Raw genomic sequence first — 18,788 nt, forward strand, 5'->3', positions numbered from 1 at the left:
GTATGATTGTGTGGGTCATGGATGTATCACTTAAGTTTAATGGTTAAGGCATAGGCCGAATTTATAGATATAGATGACATCTTTGGGAACATCCTCAAATGGTCACGTTTGAGGGGGAAAACAAAAAGGAAAAAGAACAACTCGTTCCCCACAACTACTTTAGCAAATACTGATTTATGGATGTATTTTCTACCAAATAAAGGTTCTAAGAAATGGAGAGGAACACAGTGGTTTAACAGCCCTAATTTACCATAATGTTAATGTTAGCTTCATGTTACATGCTAACGGTATCATATGTTTAGCCACGCTGGTTTATGTTATGTGGAACTTTACATAGTGCTTCTTTTCTTCATGGAACTTTTTATGTGAATGTTGTGTGTGTGTGCGTGTGCGTGTGCGTGTGCGTGTGCGTGTGCGTGTGCGTGTGCGTGTGCGCGCGTGTGTGTGTGTGTGTGTGTGTGTGTGTGTGCGTGCGTGTGTGTGCTTTTTCAGTCACTCCAGGAACAATTGTTTTTAGAGTTTCTGGTAGGTTTTCTCTGCTGACAGACCCTCTCACCAGAAACCTACAAAACAATTTACCCTGGAGTGTTCTAGAGGCCACCATGGTTGAAAGCCATGCTGACCATCCATGCAGCCAATGAGTCACAAAAAGGTCAAATATGCACAAATATCAAGATTTTTTTGTTGTTGCATAAAAGCGTTAAGCCTGAGGCTTTGATAGACAGGCTGGAGCACTGTGGAGGCTGGTAGCCTTAAACAGCCACATCAAAGCAATATCAGCAGCTTTTTACCATCTGAAAAACATTGCTAAGATCAGAGGAATAGTGTCAAAATCCATGTATTTGTCTCCAGCAGGCTAGACTGTTGTAAGGAGTAGTACATCCAGAACGCTGCTGCTCAAGTCCTGACAAGAACCAGGAAATACCACCATATTAGTTCAGTGCTCTGGTCTCTGCACTGGCTTCTGGTCACAGAGAATAAAATTTAAAACAGCTCTGCTTATTTACAATGTTTACATCTCTTGCTGATTCATGTTAGAGCCATATGAACCATCTCGGGCCCTGAGAACTTCAGGGAGGGGTCTCCTGGTGGTTCCCAGAGTCAGGACTAAACACGGTGAGGCTGCGTTTCAGTTTCAGTTTTCATGAGGATTTGAGACAGGCCTCAACTCTGACAATGTTCAAATCCTAGCTGAAAACAGTTCTTTTTACCCGTGCATATGACAACTGAAAGTTTATCTGCACTCTTGCGTTTGACTGTAATGAATTTATTTTTAATTTCTCAAAAACCAGTATGATGTACCAGCAGAATGACGATAAGGCATCGATCAATATTAAATCTATAGTTGCCGTCTGTGTCTATTGTCTCCATAGGGAAATTTGACCCATTCATCGATGCCTTTGGGGCAACCTGCTCGGGGACTCATTTCCAGATCTTGAGTCAGACTAATGGTCAGAAGCACTTGGCTGGCGGATTCACTTAATGTGCATTTTTTTGGTTGAACACATGAATGTGTTAGCACAAATACCGTTTCCCATTGAATTGTGTGGAATTGTGAGGAAGCTGCAGACCCATTTTTGTAGGGCTATAGAGGTTTTAAACAAGATTAGGCCATCTGAAGATACTAACAGGTAATGTTTATTAGATAATAAAAATAATAGTAATAAAACATCCTACATACTGTATATATATATATATATATATATATATATATGTTTATATATATATATATATATATATATATATATAGTATATACATAAGCAACTACAAAAATCATAATAATTGCTAAAACAAAGTAAATTAACACTGTATCGTGATACACTATACCCATTGAGAGATTATATATATTAGGCATAATTTTAAGTTACTGTATATTGCTTGTCAATACGTCAATCTGACCCACCTTCTCAAAACAGTATCACAATTTCTGAAGAGCTGGTCCCAAGCCAAATGAAATTGCTTACATACATGTCTCATGCGGGCTGCGGACATTTATTATTCAGAATCACATTGAGAATGGGTGGAGAGGGAGAAAAGAGGAGAGGAATCCATTTGGTAAAGTAGATGCAGATCGATGGGACTGGAGGCAGGCAGGCCAGAGAGCAACAGAGGGCCTCATATGTGTGTATGTGAGAGTGAGACATTCCAGATTACTTTTCCAATTGATCCAACTCAGCATCTATCTGACCGGATGCTCTGGAGCTTGGAAGATGCCATTGGAGGTGAAAAGATGGATTGGGAAAGAACAACAACAAAAAACAAGAGGAGAGAATGAAGAATAGTAATCAATACTGCAGAAAGATTCACAGGGAACTTGGGTTTGTTAGAAGTAGAGATTAGTCCGATTGGCCAAGCTGCGTTGCCTTAGCTTGTAAGGGTCTCGTGCTGTGGACTCTGGAGTTTGTCTTTGTATCCTCATGAAAGAAAACTAAGAACTCAGTGTAAAATCTGATCGAGCTACAAATTCCTACATCTATCTTTAGACAGACTGACTGAGAGCACTAAATATAAAAGTTAACAGTGTTTTTAGGAGAAAAGGCTCTCCTAATTGGTCCATGTAAATAACATTACTTGTAAGTGCATGCTACAGTTCTCGTGTTAGATCCAACCCCCTATAGACGGAACATGTTTATGCTGAAATGGAGATGATCAAGCTGATTGTGGATAGATGAATGTCTAAGGAATATAATAATGAAAATGCAGTGGCAATTAAATATAGATAGCATTGAGCTTGAGAAGCAGAAGAGGCAAAATAAAACACACATTGTACACACTTAACCTTCTCGCTAAAGGCGGCAAACTGTACAAACCAGACAGCACCGGCCAGGAGCCTGAGGAGACAGGAAGCACTTTTGAGCCATCAAATATTAATGGCCTTATAGAGTGTATTGATTATATAATAACTTTTCCCAGCATCAGAGCCCTGACTGAAATGTATTCCCTGAATAATTGAAACCGTATCCATGAGCGCTTTCTCATCTCAATGCTGGCTGAATGTAATTGCGTCTGACTTTTTTGTGTGTTATTTGAGATTGTATCCAGAGAAGATGTGTGTGTTCATGTGATAAATGCAAAGACAGCACTATTAGAGGTATATAAAACGTACCCCTTTTTGCATGTGTGTGTGTATGCTGCTGGCGTGGGTGTCCATCGGCATGTACTATAAGAATGGTTGAGCATTGGATATTGACAGTAGAGAGACTGAAATGGATATTGAACATTTTAAATACTGTATAACTTATATTTTTTTTACACGTGGACTGTGTGTTGCTGCGGCTAGAATGGCAAATCATACACATCTGCTTGCTGCTTCTCTCACCACCACATTTGAACACACTATTTAATAACCCTGGACTGCACCATTGCCTTCAGCCACATAATTTACATACTATAATGTAAATTATAGTATGTAAAACTACATACTATAGTTTTACATGAAAATGCTTTTGATGTTTCACCGCAATCTAACACTTCCTTTTCAGGGCAACGTTTAATTAACCTACACTACCTTCCTACTTCCTTTACAACAATCAAATAGCTGGATGTTCATGAAGGAAATTCTTTGTGTGTAATATATTGTAATACTGGCCAGCACTTATGATTGCATCCCTCCAATCTGAAATGCAACTACTGAAATATATTCACTTTCTCCGTCTAATTTGTTAGTTGCACCTGTATGCATCAAATATGATAAAAAGTTGTTTATGTAAGCCAGCTGGTGATATACGTATAAACTGTATATACCAGAAGGAAATGTTCTAATTCACCCAACTGTTTCATTTGAGATAGAAACTATATTTTCTCCATAAGGCGGACCACCCTTCATCTGTATCTTCTTTACTGCTCCACCCTGACAGCACACTCTCATTTAGCCCTACATTATGCATCCGCACCTAAGTTTACACGACACGTTGACAACATAGCATGTACAGGCGCCCTTCCCTCCCTGTAGTCGCTCTCTTTGAGCTATTGAAAGTGTCTTCCCTATTACTCAGGCCTTGCTTTCCTCCTCCTCCCTTCCTCATATAATCCGTCTCACTGTCTCTCCGGAGGAGTAAATGAAGGCAGAGGTCAGCTCTCCTCTTTCCCTCCTCTCCCACTAAATTGGCTGCTTGTAGGTTCCATAGATAGCTGCGGGCTGGAGAGCGAGTGAACAGGCTTTCTGCTCATTTGTGGCCTTCTATCTCTTCAACCACGGGCTTGTTTACCCACCGCAAGCAGGAGGGAAGCCCTTATTAGAAGCTCGGCCAAGGTCACTGCAGCAGTCACATAGATATCACAGCTTTCACACACATTCTATAGTGCGCCAGGTCTCTATCGAGGCTAATAGTTGTCATGACTAGATCCACCTGCGTGTTTTAGTCTGAGCCTTGGAAATGGTCAGAGCTACGCATCCCCCTCACCTCCCGATCCCCACCCCTCCACTACAGTATATAACCTAACCTTGTGCAGTGGTGTGTGATGCTGACGGCGGCTGTGCTCCATAGGGGTCGACAGAGACACAGTGGCGTCAGGCAGAGCTCCCGCAGCTCCAGGGCTGGGCAGAGAAAGGATTGCTGACACAGCCAAAGATGGTAAGGAGACTGTTGCTGCCAAAACGAACACAACCACAAAGTTGAAATGAATGTGATCAAAATGTTGAAATGAAATGGTTTCAAACGCTTGTGCTACTACTACTGCTGCTGCTGGAGGAGACCGTTGGAGGAGGAACGGACATTGATGGATGTGGACACAGGAGCAGATTTTGTCGCGACATTACTTACAGTGTATTGCACTTTAAGCTGCAGACTGCTTCTTTTAACCTCACAAAGCTTTCAGAATATACTATGAATGAACATACAGTTTTGTTTTGTTTTGTTTGTGTTGTTAGCACAGGTGTTAACAGCAGTCCGACATAATGAAATGTTTTGGTTAGTTTTCCCTTCAGTTTGAAATTAAGTGGTTAGCTCCAACAGGATTGAACCGTGATGGATGAATAAAAAAATTTACACAAAATCAAAGACGAACAAAGTAAATGCTCAGCGCTGAATAAGTCAGTTTGCACCACAGCTACAGTGAAGGTAAACTGGATGTGCTTGTAGCCGCGTCTGACTGTAGTGTGTACAAAGAAGAACAGCAGAAGAGGCTGTTGTATGCAGTCAGCAGGAGCAGCAGTGAGCTGTGTCCACTGCACTGAGCCCCACAGTGGGAGAGCAGGACGGCTCGAGTGTGCGGTACCCTCATGAAGTGGACTGCTGAGAAGCACAAATGCTGTTGGGCAGGGACAAGGAGAGGAAGATAATTGGCCGCTGGGACTCGGCAGGTCCCTGTTAATTAGAGGCAGCCATTTTGGTGTAAAAACTCTACTGAAAATGTCCCATGGAGTTGAAAGTCTCTCTGACAGAATGGAACCCAGCAGGGAATGTAAACAGATTTAATAAGGCTCTTTCCAATCAAGTGTGTTGGAGCTAGATACTCATGCGCGCTTGAGTCGCAGTTGTGCAGAGCGGTGACTGAGCCGTAAGGATACTGTCGAAGGAACTATTTGCATGCAGCTCTCATCTGGAGAGCTTTTCGACGTCTCTGTGTTTGTTTCTCTCACAGCCGTGCACCATTGTTCTGCCTGTGCTTGAGTGTGTGCTTGTCCACATTAAGAGAGTGCGCAGGACTGTGTGCACATGAGGAGATAGTGAGAGATGTAGCGCTGACATTCTGATGCTGCTGCTCCTAAACGCTTTGATGAAAGAGGAAAGGAAATAAGTATCACTGCCTTATTTAGAAAAAGAAAGCAGAACAAAGAGTGGCGCTTAAACCCGGGCAAAGACGCTACTTCAATAAACGCTACTTCTACTACAACAGTGCATAGACAGTAGTTGTGACTCTGTGCTCTTTTTACAGTATACAAGTAAATATTTCATAACGTGTAATCTGTATTGATAAGTAACTTTAAACTCTTTGCCCACTGTGAACTATTATATTAGCCAGTGCTTTAGTAGTCCCATTGCGACACATGTGCTGCTTGTACTTGTTCATACGGTGCATCTTCCAGGGCGCTGAGAGCTTGTGCGCTTGCTAGTTAAAAATAGAGCTGAATGACTGAACAGGGAAAAGGCAGAGATCTGAGTGATGATTTTAAATTTTAGATTGGAGAAGATTAAAGAGCGTTTCAGTGTCGATTTGGGTTTCAGTGCATTGGTTTCTTCTGTAGTCATGTTTTAGATTAGAGCCTGAATTACTGTACTTACATATCTAAGACAATAGTTGGTCTTTTTCTGCAATACAGCGACGTGTTAATGTTTTTATTATATATATTCTTTGTGCATTTACAGCATACTTCCATCAAAACCCACACTTTATCTGTCACAACGCCTTAAAACAAAGCCATTAATTTGATCAAGGTTTTATGCAAATACCTCCACTTTGTACTGTTTTTACTGGCACGGGAGCCAGATTTTCTGAAATATGTGCATTCCTGTAGAGTGCTCGGAAAATCAAAGTGCAACCTGTTCTCCAACCATGTCGGGTTGTCTCACTTTTATCCGCAAAAAATTCTTTCACATTTACAGATGTTTTGCAAACCAAATGTCTCTGTGTCACAGCAGCAGCAGCAGTTGCCAGCTGAAAGACTGCCCACCACAGTTACTGACCTCTCCCTTCAACGCTAGAAGCATTAGCCATTAGACTGGATTACTCTCTTAATGTCCTCATAAATATTTAGCTGTTTGTCCCTCTTGTGTCAAGTGATGTTTTTCTTTTTATTTACTGCATGCTTGTTGTGTTCAGTTTGTGATCCCATCATATGCGTGAGAAATAATTTAATTTTGGAGGTATTTCAAAAACAAAAAATGAGCTTTTTGAAATGACAAAAAGCGCATGTTCTGAAATAGTTCACTTTGCGCACAGATCATCAGCAACATGGAAGCTCCAGTGACAAACGGCCCGAGCGGTGGGGGCAACACGGCCAACGGTCCCACTTCCAACAGTCGCGGCTGCCCCTCGCCCATGCAGACCGGCCCCACCAACGACGACAGCAAGACCAACCTCATCGTCAACTACCTGCCCCAGAACATGACCCAGGAGGAGTTCCGCAGCCTGTTCGGATCCATCGGAGAAATCGAGTCCTGCAAGCTGGTCCGCGACAAGATTACAGGTAAGAACTAAAATCCACTTATACTCACTAACAGTGATGCGCCGATCGGAGCGAAAATTTAATCAAGGATCACTGGACTTTTCTACACTAAATATCCTTGGGGACAGGCTTTAGGTGACAATGATAAACAACTCACATAAAGTGATCTGATCATTACAAATATGTTGGATCAGCTATTTCTAAAAGCAAAATACACTCGGCTTCAGCAGCAGTTATTTTATTTTATTAGGCTCTTTTAGGTATTTCTATCATAGTTTCTGACCCAGCCTTGATTAGTTCAAAACTTACTCTGTGGTTGAATTCCACAGGTTCTGAGCTTCAAAATGATTTGCAGCACGCCCATATTCACTTAGATTTAGGTCGTAGAAGTTGTGTTTTTACGGCGTTGAGAGCCAAAACTGGTATCGGTTCAGTATCGGATATTTGTAGCCGATACCCGATATCGTATTTGTTCCAGGGTCGGCTCCAATATCTGATATCAGTATCGGATCGGTGCATCCCTACTTGCTAACCATGAATACAATCAGAATTATTATTATTTTCTAAACAAGTTGTTTATCCGAGCACATTTTATCCCTTGCTCATTAGTTTCTTTGCTCCAAAAAAAATCTCTGAATATATTTCCAGAACCTTTTTCTCTTTTGTCTTTTTTCTGTGTAGCGTGGCATCAACTAATTTATGTTCACCCAAGCACTGGAAGTCAGCGAAGTGCCACCTGTTCTCCAGAGGTGTTTGAGCAGCACTTGGTGGCGCTAATCGTGGCTGTAATCTGGGCGTGTAGTGGCGCTGTGTGGGCGGCCGTACGGCAGATGGATGTGAGGGGTGTGGGGGGGTGGGGGGGGGGGTTGCTAAGGGGTGCTGCACTGTGATAATGCTCCATAATGGCTTTCATTTTAGATCCTACTTACTGACACTCTTCTCCTGATAATCTCATTAAAGAGCAGCGGGCAGGCAGAGGCAGCTGAGAGCGCCCGGCTTTTCTCACACAGCAGCACAAGAGTAAACAAACACATGCTGCACATAGGAGAGCAGATGTAATGCTGTTTGCACATAATCTGCAACCAGAAGTGCTTTGTGACACCAGGGCAATCGCCAACTCTGGCTACTGGTCTAGTCATGCTACCCCATCAGGCCGTAATTTGAAATAGGACTGCACAATTTTCAAAGAAATGTAGCAACAATTCAACGCAAGCCAAAGAGACATTTTTGGTTTCTCTCTACCAGGTCTTTCAGATGACTTGTGCTTTAAAGTAAAAAAAAGTTATAAATAAGTCCATCCTCGCTCGACTGCTGTGGAGTTTACCTGTTTGGGTCCCCTATGGGTGCAATTTCCCTGTGCAAACTTTTATGTGAACAAAGCACAGGGGGGTTCTTCTTGCAGGGAATGCCAAGGAAATTCACACTTTCCAATTCTCATTTAAATCAAGAGTGCATGTTTTGACAGCAACTGGAGTCTACATCTATTTAGCCGGTATCTGTTTTGACTGAGAAAAAGGAGAGAATAATCTGGCAACAAAACACAAACATATGAAAGAGAGCAGAGTTAAGTCACAAAGCCAGACCAGTCTTGTGCCGGCCTTTAACTGTGATGGAGAAAGCAGTTAAGAAAGCTGTTTTGCAAGATTTTCTATACCACTTTACAAGTTACGTGTGTATATGTCAGACTATATGCATCTTCCAACGTGCTTTTCATTATCTTAGCCTCTACTGCTCCTTCCGTTGACTAACCTGACTATAGTGACAAGGTGTGAGCTCCTGCCTCTCTCTGTGGTAGAAGACAGACAGGTCCGGGCCGTCCTCTGAGTTTCCTGTTCCTGCTCCTGTCAGCTCCAATGACGGCCGTGTGGTGTGAGCGAAAAGCGGGTGCATGCTGTCTGTCTGACTACAGCCACCACTGGGTGACTTCTCTGCCCCACATGCACTGCCTTCCTCCGCGCTATTGCACAACTAAATGTAGCCCTGCTCTCATAAGACACTGGCGACATAGGTTAATCTTTTATTTAAGACGATCTCATTTGCAACTTGATGCTGCCCACACACTTTTGCATAAGCCTTTCACCTGTGAATGCTTCTTTCAGTCTCTGTATTTGCTAGCAGCCAAGATATTATTGGTGTTTTGTTGTTTAAATTAAGCGCCTATAGTGTGGGTGCCTTTACATCCGGCTTGCTTTATTCCAGGCACAGTGAGCAGGACGTGTTCTCAAGGGCATCGCGCTGGTGTATGCTTAGTGTATGCTACAAATAGATTGTTTTACGTCAACTTGTTTAGCCGAGCATCCGTTGAATTTGAACACTATAGAGGCCACAAGCAACACACTCTACAAACGCTATCAAAGTAAATAAGCTTTGGCAAATCAACGACTGAAATGGGCAAATATATGGGAACTGTGAACAGAGATGCTACAACAAACACATGCATGGACACATGCACAGCTATACACAGAGGAATTGGCTGATACTTCACCTAGTCATTTTTTAGAATCACCTTTCTTTCTTTTTTTTTTCTTTCTTTTTTTGCATCAGCTGCGTTTCAGCAGACGAAATGAAGCCATTTGTTTTCATAATGACATGGAGGAAAAGAAAATAGCTTTTCATACGGAAACACAAATTGATTGCAGCGGGCTGAGGATTTATATTTATGTGGAAGCCTGGTCTTTGCATTTTCACGCAGTGCCAGAGATTATTCAGATGCATTGGCAAGAGGATATTTTCTTGCTTGTTTAAGTAAGATTGTTACCCACATACTATATTGAAGTTTTTGCCAATGTTCATAAAATTGTTCATTTAAGAAAACAAAAATAGTAATAATCTAGCCACATAAAAACAGAGTAGTTCAGCAAATGGACAGCATTTTGTACACACAGCTCATGTCACTTCTGTGCACTCATTTGGTACATGCTATCTGAGAGACCCGTGCAAATCATTGTGACAAGGTAGCAAGCCAAGCAGATGTGGCCTATAAAAATTAGATGGACCATGATGTAAGGCATGGAGTCGTTCTAGCTTCAGAGCTTGTGCATCATATAAATGTCCTGCGTCTTACATAAGGAGAACTTTACACCTCACTTGTGTCTCCAATTTGGGCCTAAAAGCATGGGCTTCTGCAGGCCGCTCTTTCCATTAGTTTCATTGTTGTGCCTGGGCTGGCTGGGAACATTGAGCCCCGCAAACATGAAATATGCATCTAACCCTGAACTGCAAGGACAAGCAGGCAGAGTCTAGGTCACTCATGTACGTCAGTCCAACACAGGAGACACCAATCATAAATGCTTCATCTCAAAACTTTGACTGTGCAATGTTTCTTTAACAAAATCTAGATATCGCAATGGTCCTATCCTCATGTATTTCATGAGTAAATGCTTACACCTTTCTAAGACTTTCCCATCATAAACAGATCATCATATTTGTGTGACCTCTGAGTCTCCTACAGCAACTATTCAATGTGCCCAGGTCTTTGTTCTTCTATTCTATTCTTCTATTCTAGAATTAGCCCTAACCAGGACGCTCTCTGTCGACCTACCCAAGAAAATGTAAGATAGCGATTAAGATATATTTGAAATTATCACCAAACACTAGAAAAAAAGTAACAGTTTGCACATATCTGTCTAATAACCTCTGACATTCTTTATCTGCGAGTATCTGGAGCAGTTTGTTCCTAACATTTGTGTGAACCTGAAATGGACTGAAGGCAACGCGGCCCATGAACAAAGCTGACAGTGACAGAGATTGGAAGCGGATTTGACGTATGCGGTGCCAGGTATGCTGCCAGCCTCAGAAGTGCACCCGGAGACCAGCGTGCATTAAAGTTTCAATGTGCGAGGTCTCAAAATGTCCCCACCCCCCCACCCCCCAAAACCTCAAGGCCCTTTTCCCAGGTCCCATAAGAGGATGTCCGGTGAGATCTCTCCCCTGTATGACCTCAGCTTAGATTGCCTGTCCATGCCTTTCCACTGGCAATGCCCTTTAAACAGAGTGCATAGGTTGTGACTGTCCCATGTGACAGAGCATTCCTCCCAAGGCAGCGTACGCCTCAGGGCCCCCCACCCGCCCTTTGACCAGCTGTTCTGAAGAGTGTACCTGAACTGTCACTGTGTACTCAACCAGACCAGACTTTATTAATTGACATTACCATAACATTAATATTGCAATTCTTTAATAAAAGAAAAAAAGTAAACTTCCTCAATTTGAAGGCTTCAGTAATTTAGTGATACATTGTGCTGCCATAATTGCTGTGGTGTGCTTTCCCCATGTGTAATGGACTTACACATTTTATAATGCAAATCCAAGTTTATAGTAATTAATTTCAATTATTGTGATGTATTGTATACTTCATTTAAATCTTTAATCAAAGTTTACAACTTGAACATAATTAAGTTCATTTTTCTCTTACCTTTGTCGTCTTAATTTTGAAAAAGGACCTATATCTTTGCTTCTATCAACCTGCCCCATGTATGCCCAGGCCTTCCTTTATATTAGCTCTTCGTCTATTTTCTCAGTTGTACCAGACGAGCCGGGCAGCCCACACAGTGCCGGCTGTAGTCCACTGGCCTCGAGGCCCTGGGTGCCACCACCATGAGGGGGTGGTTTACATACATCCAGGATGCAGTTGTCCCTGGGCGTATGTGGGCTACTGCGAGTGTATTAGTCGAAGCAGGCCTTGGGAACGGAGAGTGGGAGCCTCCAGAGTGCAACAGTGGCTGCTACCTTGGCAACACAGGACGGAGATGATCTGAATGAGCGAGTGGGAGCTACAGTGGATGCATGTGGGGGACGGACGTGTTTATGAATTTTGTTATTTCGGCAGAGACACAATGTACACTGTGGTTCTGGGCAGCATTCTTGCCAAGTTATAACATTTGTAACCCCTCTGTGGTTTAAGTGAATCGTATTTTGACATGAAGCCAGTCGGGCACCTTTCTAAATGTTGGGCCCATCAAAAATAGAAGTACCTGAAGGCAGTGTAGCAGCAGTAGCAAGGGGCAGAAAGGGAACTGCACAAGAGTGCAGCTACAGATTGTGTCACATTTATTTTGACAAATTGAAATATTTTCCCCAGCCTTCTCCTATTCACAAAATGTCACTAAATTTAAGTTGGACCAACAGGTTCGCCAGTTTCTGGGGAGACAGAAGCTGAAGTGTCGCTGACTCATAGCTCTGATTATCCTTTCTCATGCGCCCAGGTTCTCACATTTTCCACACACACACAAAGAGAAAGAGTTCTTACAAGAAAAAGCTGCAGTTTGAAACTTGCCAACGAGAAGAGAATACAGTAGGATATTCTTCTTATGAATTAGACAATGTAAAATGATAAAGTACACGCTACTCACACTGAACCAGGTACCTGTTAATGTTATCAAACATAAATTATATTTTACACAATTATGCTAAATAGCTTTAAACCCTGCTTTCTGCACAATGCAAAGAAACATCATGTTGAAATTGGCATATTTGTTATGAAAATAATGCCATACATTGAAAACTGTAAACAAAAACATCAGAACAATGCATTTTAGCTTCCTATGAGATCAAAGTCAATAGCTTTTTCTGATAAAAGACAAAGACGCTTTCATGTTCCTACTACAGTCTCAGACTTCATGTCATATAATTCACCATAGTGGCATCCACCACATGCTACTTTCAAAAGGGCATTTCAAAGCATGACGTATACATTACATACCGCATGTGTCTTATAAATGACACATCATTAGTTGCTATAGTAGCACTTTGGCCCTTGTGTATCAGTTACTATATATTACTGCAATGACATAGAGAAGCAGCATGTGACGTAGTCTCTTCTCACACAGTGGGCGACCTGCTGCTCCATAGGAAACAAACAGTGGCTTAGTCATAACACTTCACAAGCACGCCAAATACAAGTCAAGTGAGAGCCATGCACTAGAAATAGCAAAAATATGTCCTCCAACCATTAGACTGTAGATCAAACTTGTCTGTCATTTGGAGTTATTAGCTTTTGCTTCCTTGTAATGTTCCTTCCATCCTTTGCTTTTATAACCTTTAAACATCTAATTTTTAGACCAGATGCCCTTTCCAAACCTCCTACTCTGACTTGGGATAGGCATAAAGGCAACAATGGCACATTTGTGTTGAGAAGAACAAAATGTTTCTGCTCCACACCTTTATATATTTGCACAGCTCTCATAAATTTTCTCCACCCTTTCCAAATGGGGCAGTTGTAGCAGAAGGCCTATTATTTCATTTAGTCTATCTTCAAAGCTGCTCAGCATCTTGGTGCAGTTATGGGTGCTGTATGAACAGTGGCACTGCTGAAGGATTCAAAGGCAAATGAATATCTAACCTCATTAAAAGATCATTATGAAGAGCAATGCATCATTTAAGATCCCTTTTTAATTGTCAATTAAAACATATAAGTTAATGTATCCATTAGGCTAATTGATCTGCACAAGGCTGGTTTTCTGTGAGCTACAACCTCATTAGAGTCTGTTTATCATGAGTTTTTAATAGCTTACTGTATATATTGCCCCACATGCTGTATTGTGTGTTATGTTTATTTACTGGATTTTAGCAACCGTGCATATAGCTAATCATCTGTTTTAGTCTGATTATTACGGGTGTAACAATGCACCACGGGGCTCAAATCTGAAGATGTGCGTCGTACTAAAGTGACGGTGCAAGTTTTAGTCTATGTTTTTTCATTTATAAACTCCACGCCGCCTTTCATGCATGTATGCGCGCACCTAAACAGAGCGCATGTGTGTCATCATCACTAACCGCTAAAACTGAAGGCTGTAGACTCCCCAGACCTGCCAAGTCACATCCTCCAAATCCACTTGAAATCTGCGTGGCTTTCAAATGGTTTCTCCTGTTGATGACCTGCCCACCATGAATGATAGCTCCAGTGCACCGCGCAGTGTCAGAGGGGCGTGAGATCCGATCATGGGCTCTGTGCGAGTTTTAGCTGCCGTCGATGGAAAGCGAAACCAAAAACGTAGCACTTAACACTAAGATTTAATTTAACATTGTGAACCCAGGGGCACATTTCATTATAAAGCAGCTTTGAGAAAGTAGAAAGCATTGCCAGCTATAAATACTGTCTTATAATGAATATTACTCCCCTATCTTTTATCGTGAATTTGTCTAAATTTCAAATCAAAACTCAACTCAAAAGTGCTTAAAATATGTTTGTGATTCAGGGGCATACAAAGCATATTTAAACAGGTGCAGTTCTGGCTCTTTTTATTCATTACGATTTTAGTAGCATAGTAAATCAAGTTCCTTCGGTTTTCCGTGTTTACATTCTTTACAAACCCTCCTACATAATAACCCAGTAAAAGGAGAGCTGCCACGTCTTTAAGCTCCACTTTTCACTCCTTGTTTTTGTTTGTGTGTGCTGTTGGGTGACTGAGTTGAGTGCGTGTGTTTGCATCTGGCGGTGTGGTGCGTTGGCGAGGCGCAGCGCGTGAATGGGAGGAGGTAGGACAGGTTCCCGGTGGCTCCCCGCTGCGATTGGCTCTGTGGCGGGCTGGAAGTGGTGGGAGGAAAGACCCACATGGAGCTCCCCCGATGCCGCCAGCAGATGCCTCACCTAGGGACCACTGCCAAGTTCTCTGTCTAGTCTTCCATCAAACCCTGCAGGCGCTCAAGTCCTGCCAAAAAGCGGTCAATGTGAGGCGGGGTGGCAAAAAGGAAACGCCAATAATTGCTTTTTCTGTTGCGTGTGGGGCGTGTGCAAAGTTGCTATATTATTTTTGCGTGTTCAAACTGTCAAAAACGTTCCACTCCTCTACTGTATTCAAATTTAACAATGCGCATCTTTTACATAAACACATCATTTACATTTCGCAGCCGTAAGTGCAGTGAAATACATTATGTTCAGGTTGTAGTTCAGTGCTGACTCATGTTTTTGTGCCTACACCGGTCGCACCCACACATGCATTTACAGCAGATAATCTACCTGCACAGGGGACGGCTTCGCTGTCAGACACGGCTGCCTGTTGGCCCTGTTTGGCCCAGAATGCTAATGTCTCTGCAGCATTAGCATAAGCTAGTCCATCCTCCCAGCGATCGAGGATATTCCCCCAACACACGACTTACAACTAACCCTCTGGTATTTATACCGCTCTAATCTCACAGTCGAGGTTCGAAATTTAGATGTGTAACGTAAATGTGCGAAGTAGAAATGAGTTTGAATTAGGGCTGCTCGATATAGCAAAAAAAAAAGAAATCTCGAAAAACTAAACAAAAAAGTGATTTTTGATTAATTTTAGGTTTTTTATAACAAACCGTTTAAACATAGCTTTTATTATTTTGATTTGTCATCACACAAATTTCTTCCATTGATTAAATGCACAGCCCTTTGATTCTAGAAATAGCTCACATGGTAAAGCAACTATTTAAATACATTTTACATGTTTATTAATGTATGCTCACGTGGATTTATTGTTATAGCATTCATAAAATGTCATAAAAAAAATGTTGGCATTGCCTGCAATACATTATTTATTGAACTAAGCAACTTGTTTACCTTAATAAATCCTTTCCGTAGTCCCTCTGGAGGTAATACAAGTGTTAAAGGGTGTCATCTCCCCCTGGTGTCTCTGGCCAGAAAACCACAATTCCAGCTTCCCTGTCTCCGGGTTGGAGCCACCAATACACACTTATGGAATCAGAGGACCAACTGTGGGCTAGCGCCAAAACATTATCGCCATTGTGTAATTGGATGTACAATATCCCTCTCTCCCTTTGTCTTTTCTGTCAGCGTAGTGTTTACTCTGACGGACAATTGTAAAAAACAAAACATGCTACGACACCTGCAGTGGCGCTTGTGGCCTCTAGGGGCATGAGTTACTTAGTTCTGCTTTAACACAGCTACATAGTACAATCAGTGCAATCAGATGTTAAACTCATAGTATGAAATATGAACTGTAGTTATGTGCCTGAAATTGAGCTCTTTCTTGTGCCCTGTGAAGAACAAATATTATCAAAAACAAAAGTGTGAGGGCTGTTTTATTTAAACTTTCCGCATGGTGTGGAAGCAGAGTCAGAGCAGAAGAGCAGAAAGAACAAAGAGGGGCTAGTTATAAATAGCTGTGGTCTCTTTGCGATGTCAGGTTTTTAATTAACAATAGGAAGTGCTTGATAATCCAGAGTTAATCCAGGGCAGAGCAGAAAGCATCAGCTGTTTGAAGTTAGGGCTACAAGTCCCTCTTGGCTCTGCGTCTGTGCCGAGACACCCAACGTTTATCTTCCCTTAAAAAGCTCCGATTCATATTTTGTGCTTCTTTGTGTGTCTGTTTGCATCAGTGTGGTACAATGTTTCAGGGTAGAGACTTGTTAGGCGCCCCTTTGAAGGCAGGCCCTGACGGCTGAAGGCGTCTGCCCAGGGTGGACGCTCTGTCGGGGGAACACTTCTTCTTACTCAAAGACACTGGCGGTCCAGGGCTTACAGACAGTTGGACTAGACTTTGTGGATGGCAGCAAATGAGATGGTGTTTGGAGTTCTGTTGGAGCGCCTAGAATCACACTTTAAAGGTTTAGTTTATGAAAGCATTAATGAATAGCTGCCGCATAATTACAGGTGTACAAACCAAGATCTGAGACATTCTATGTATTCTCACAGTATTTTCACCTCCTTGGCCGGAGTGAAGCAGTTAGTGAGGAAAATTTGCACTTAAATTGAAACAGAGCAGGTGGCTGATACAAATTTCAGGCTATGATCTAAATAATGTCATTCTGTTGATACTTCTCTAATAAAATGTTTTTCTCTGTGTTGTTTCAGGACAGAGCCTGGGCTACGGCTTTGTCAATTACATTGACCCAAAGGATGCAGAGAAAGCCATCAACACGTTAAATGGACTCAGACTTCAAACCAAAACAATTAAGGTAACTCATTTCCCACAACAAAACAGATTTACAACACGCACTGCCAATCACCAAACAAACAATAAAACATAAATACACTGAGGAAGAATATGATGTTGAAGATCACATTCAGTTTTAAAATGTATTTCTTTCTTTCTAATGTAATCAAAGACTGTTGAAAACATGCTGTCCAGTGGTTGGGATTAGCATATGTGAGGCTTAGATATGTAGACCATCTCATTCAAAGAGACACATTTAATGCCTTCGAATATGATAATTTATTCCCAAATGCCAGAAATGAAAGGTGAAATTGTACAGTGTATAGATAAGTGTGAGTGAAAGGTAGAGACACGTCCATCACTGCATATTCCCCACGAAGGCCAGGTTTTCTTATTGCTTTTAAATGGCATGACTAATACCCAGCCTCGGTGAAGGGAAGAGTCTGGGGAGTATGATCCAAACATGTCCAATCGAATGCCTTTAGGTAACTCCTTCTAAATCAGCGCATCTCTCTGCTCTGCTCGCTGTCTGTAAAACTGTTATTGCCTTAAACATGACTAGTAGCCTCGGTAATCTGCTGTGTGGTGGTAATCCAGGATTCAGAGCGCTGTCATCTCATTTAATCTGATCTAATCTAATCTAATAGGATGGGATTAGCCGAGAGCTGTGAAAGGGGAATCCCTGTGGGAGCAACTCTGTTGGACATCTGCATGTTTCAATTCGACTCTGATCTATTTCTGAATCAGCTCATTTAGAAAGCTGATTTCCTACAATGCTACAAGAACGAGTATCATGCTTTCTCAGGAATTATGTCAGCCTTATGAAGAAGCATAATCTCATGTTTTCAAGATGTGAGAGATGCTGCCCTATATCGTTTCTAGCTCTCTCAATACCTATAGCTCATTTCGATTGTTTGTGGAAATGAATTGAATTGTTGAATTGTTGAGCGTGGGTACAGCTGGATCAGTCAGGAAAGGGAATCTTGGACTGCAATAAAAATAAATTGTGCTGGTTTTAGCTTTTACTGCTGTCTTTTTATTACACAAATTGCTACATTTAAAATAGAGGACTATGGTTGCAAAATAAAATTACCATTCTATAAGAAAATAAATCCAAATGATGACAAACTATAACATTTTAAGAACTTCATGGTAGATTTTAAGTTTTACTATGGATTACCTTTAGGAAGTCGCTTCGTCCTCTCAATCAATCAATAAAACTAAAACTTGAAGATCTAGTAAAACTAAAAGTCTACTCTTATTTAAAAGTAGAGCTGACCAACTTTCTAGTAATATCCAACAGGAGCCAATGTATCACTGGAAGACGTGTGAACTTATGGAATGGCTTAAAGGATGACTTAAAAGTGTAAAAAACAATATAAGATAAGTATCTTAATGTAATGTGAAAAATGTAGCCACTGAGCGTCACTCCTGTCGGTGTTTAGTACTAGGACTGGGTTTAATTCATCTGTTTGAATCGATTTTCCTTCGATTCAAAAAACCCTTAAATCGATCCATAGGACGTGTATTTCAATCGACAATCACTTTGGAACTAAATAAGATAAAAACTTACTTCTTTTTGCACCACGTCCCTCTCATTTTGTCCCTCTAGCCCTCTGGGGAGCCAGCTGTTACAGCGTGGCAAAAAAAATAGTTAAACAATTGATATAAAAGAGCTTTTTTTTCCCTATCTTCCAAACAAGGCTCCAAAAATCTTGCCATGGACATCTTCAGTCTGATATCTGTGGTTGGCAACCATGTTGTTTACTGTCAAAGGTCAGTCTGATCCGAATGTAAATATTCAGATTTTTTTTTACTA

At 41.6% G+C, this 18,788-nt stretch overlaps 1 protein-coding gene across 9 annotated transcripts in view; it reads left to right on the forward strand.

Annotated features, from left to right (window-relative positions):
* The window catches only part of elavl4 (ELAV like neuron-specific RNA binding protein 4), a 64,541-nt gene that overhangs the window by 22,100 nt on the left and 23,653 nt on the right, over positions 1-18,788 (forward strand). For 8 of the 9 annotated variants that reach the window (XM_079575205.1, XM_079575207.1, XM_079575206.1 and 5 more), the window contains 3 exons: positions 4,489-4,575; positions 6,884-7,130; positions 16,888-16,991. In XM_079575205.1, the coding sequence (XP_079431331.1) occupies positions 4,489-4,575; positions 6,884-7,130; positions 16,888-16,991 (438 nt within the window). The remainder of the gene's footprint in view (positions 1-4,488; positions 4,576-6,883; positions 7,131-16,887; positions 16,992-18,788) is intronic. The other variant, XM_079575213.1, reaches the window with a different exon arrangement.

This window comes from Gobius niger (genome assembly GCF_951799975.1).
Source record: "Gobius niger genome assembly, chromosome: 17".
NCBI lineage: Eukaryota > Metazoa > Chordata > Actinopteri > Gobiiformes > Gobiidae > Gobius > Gobius niger.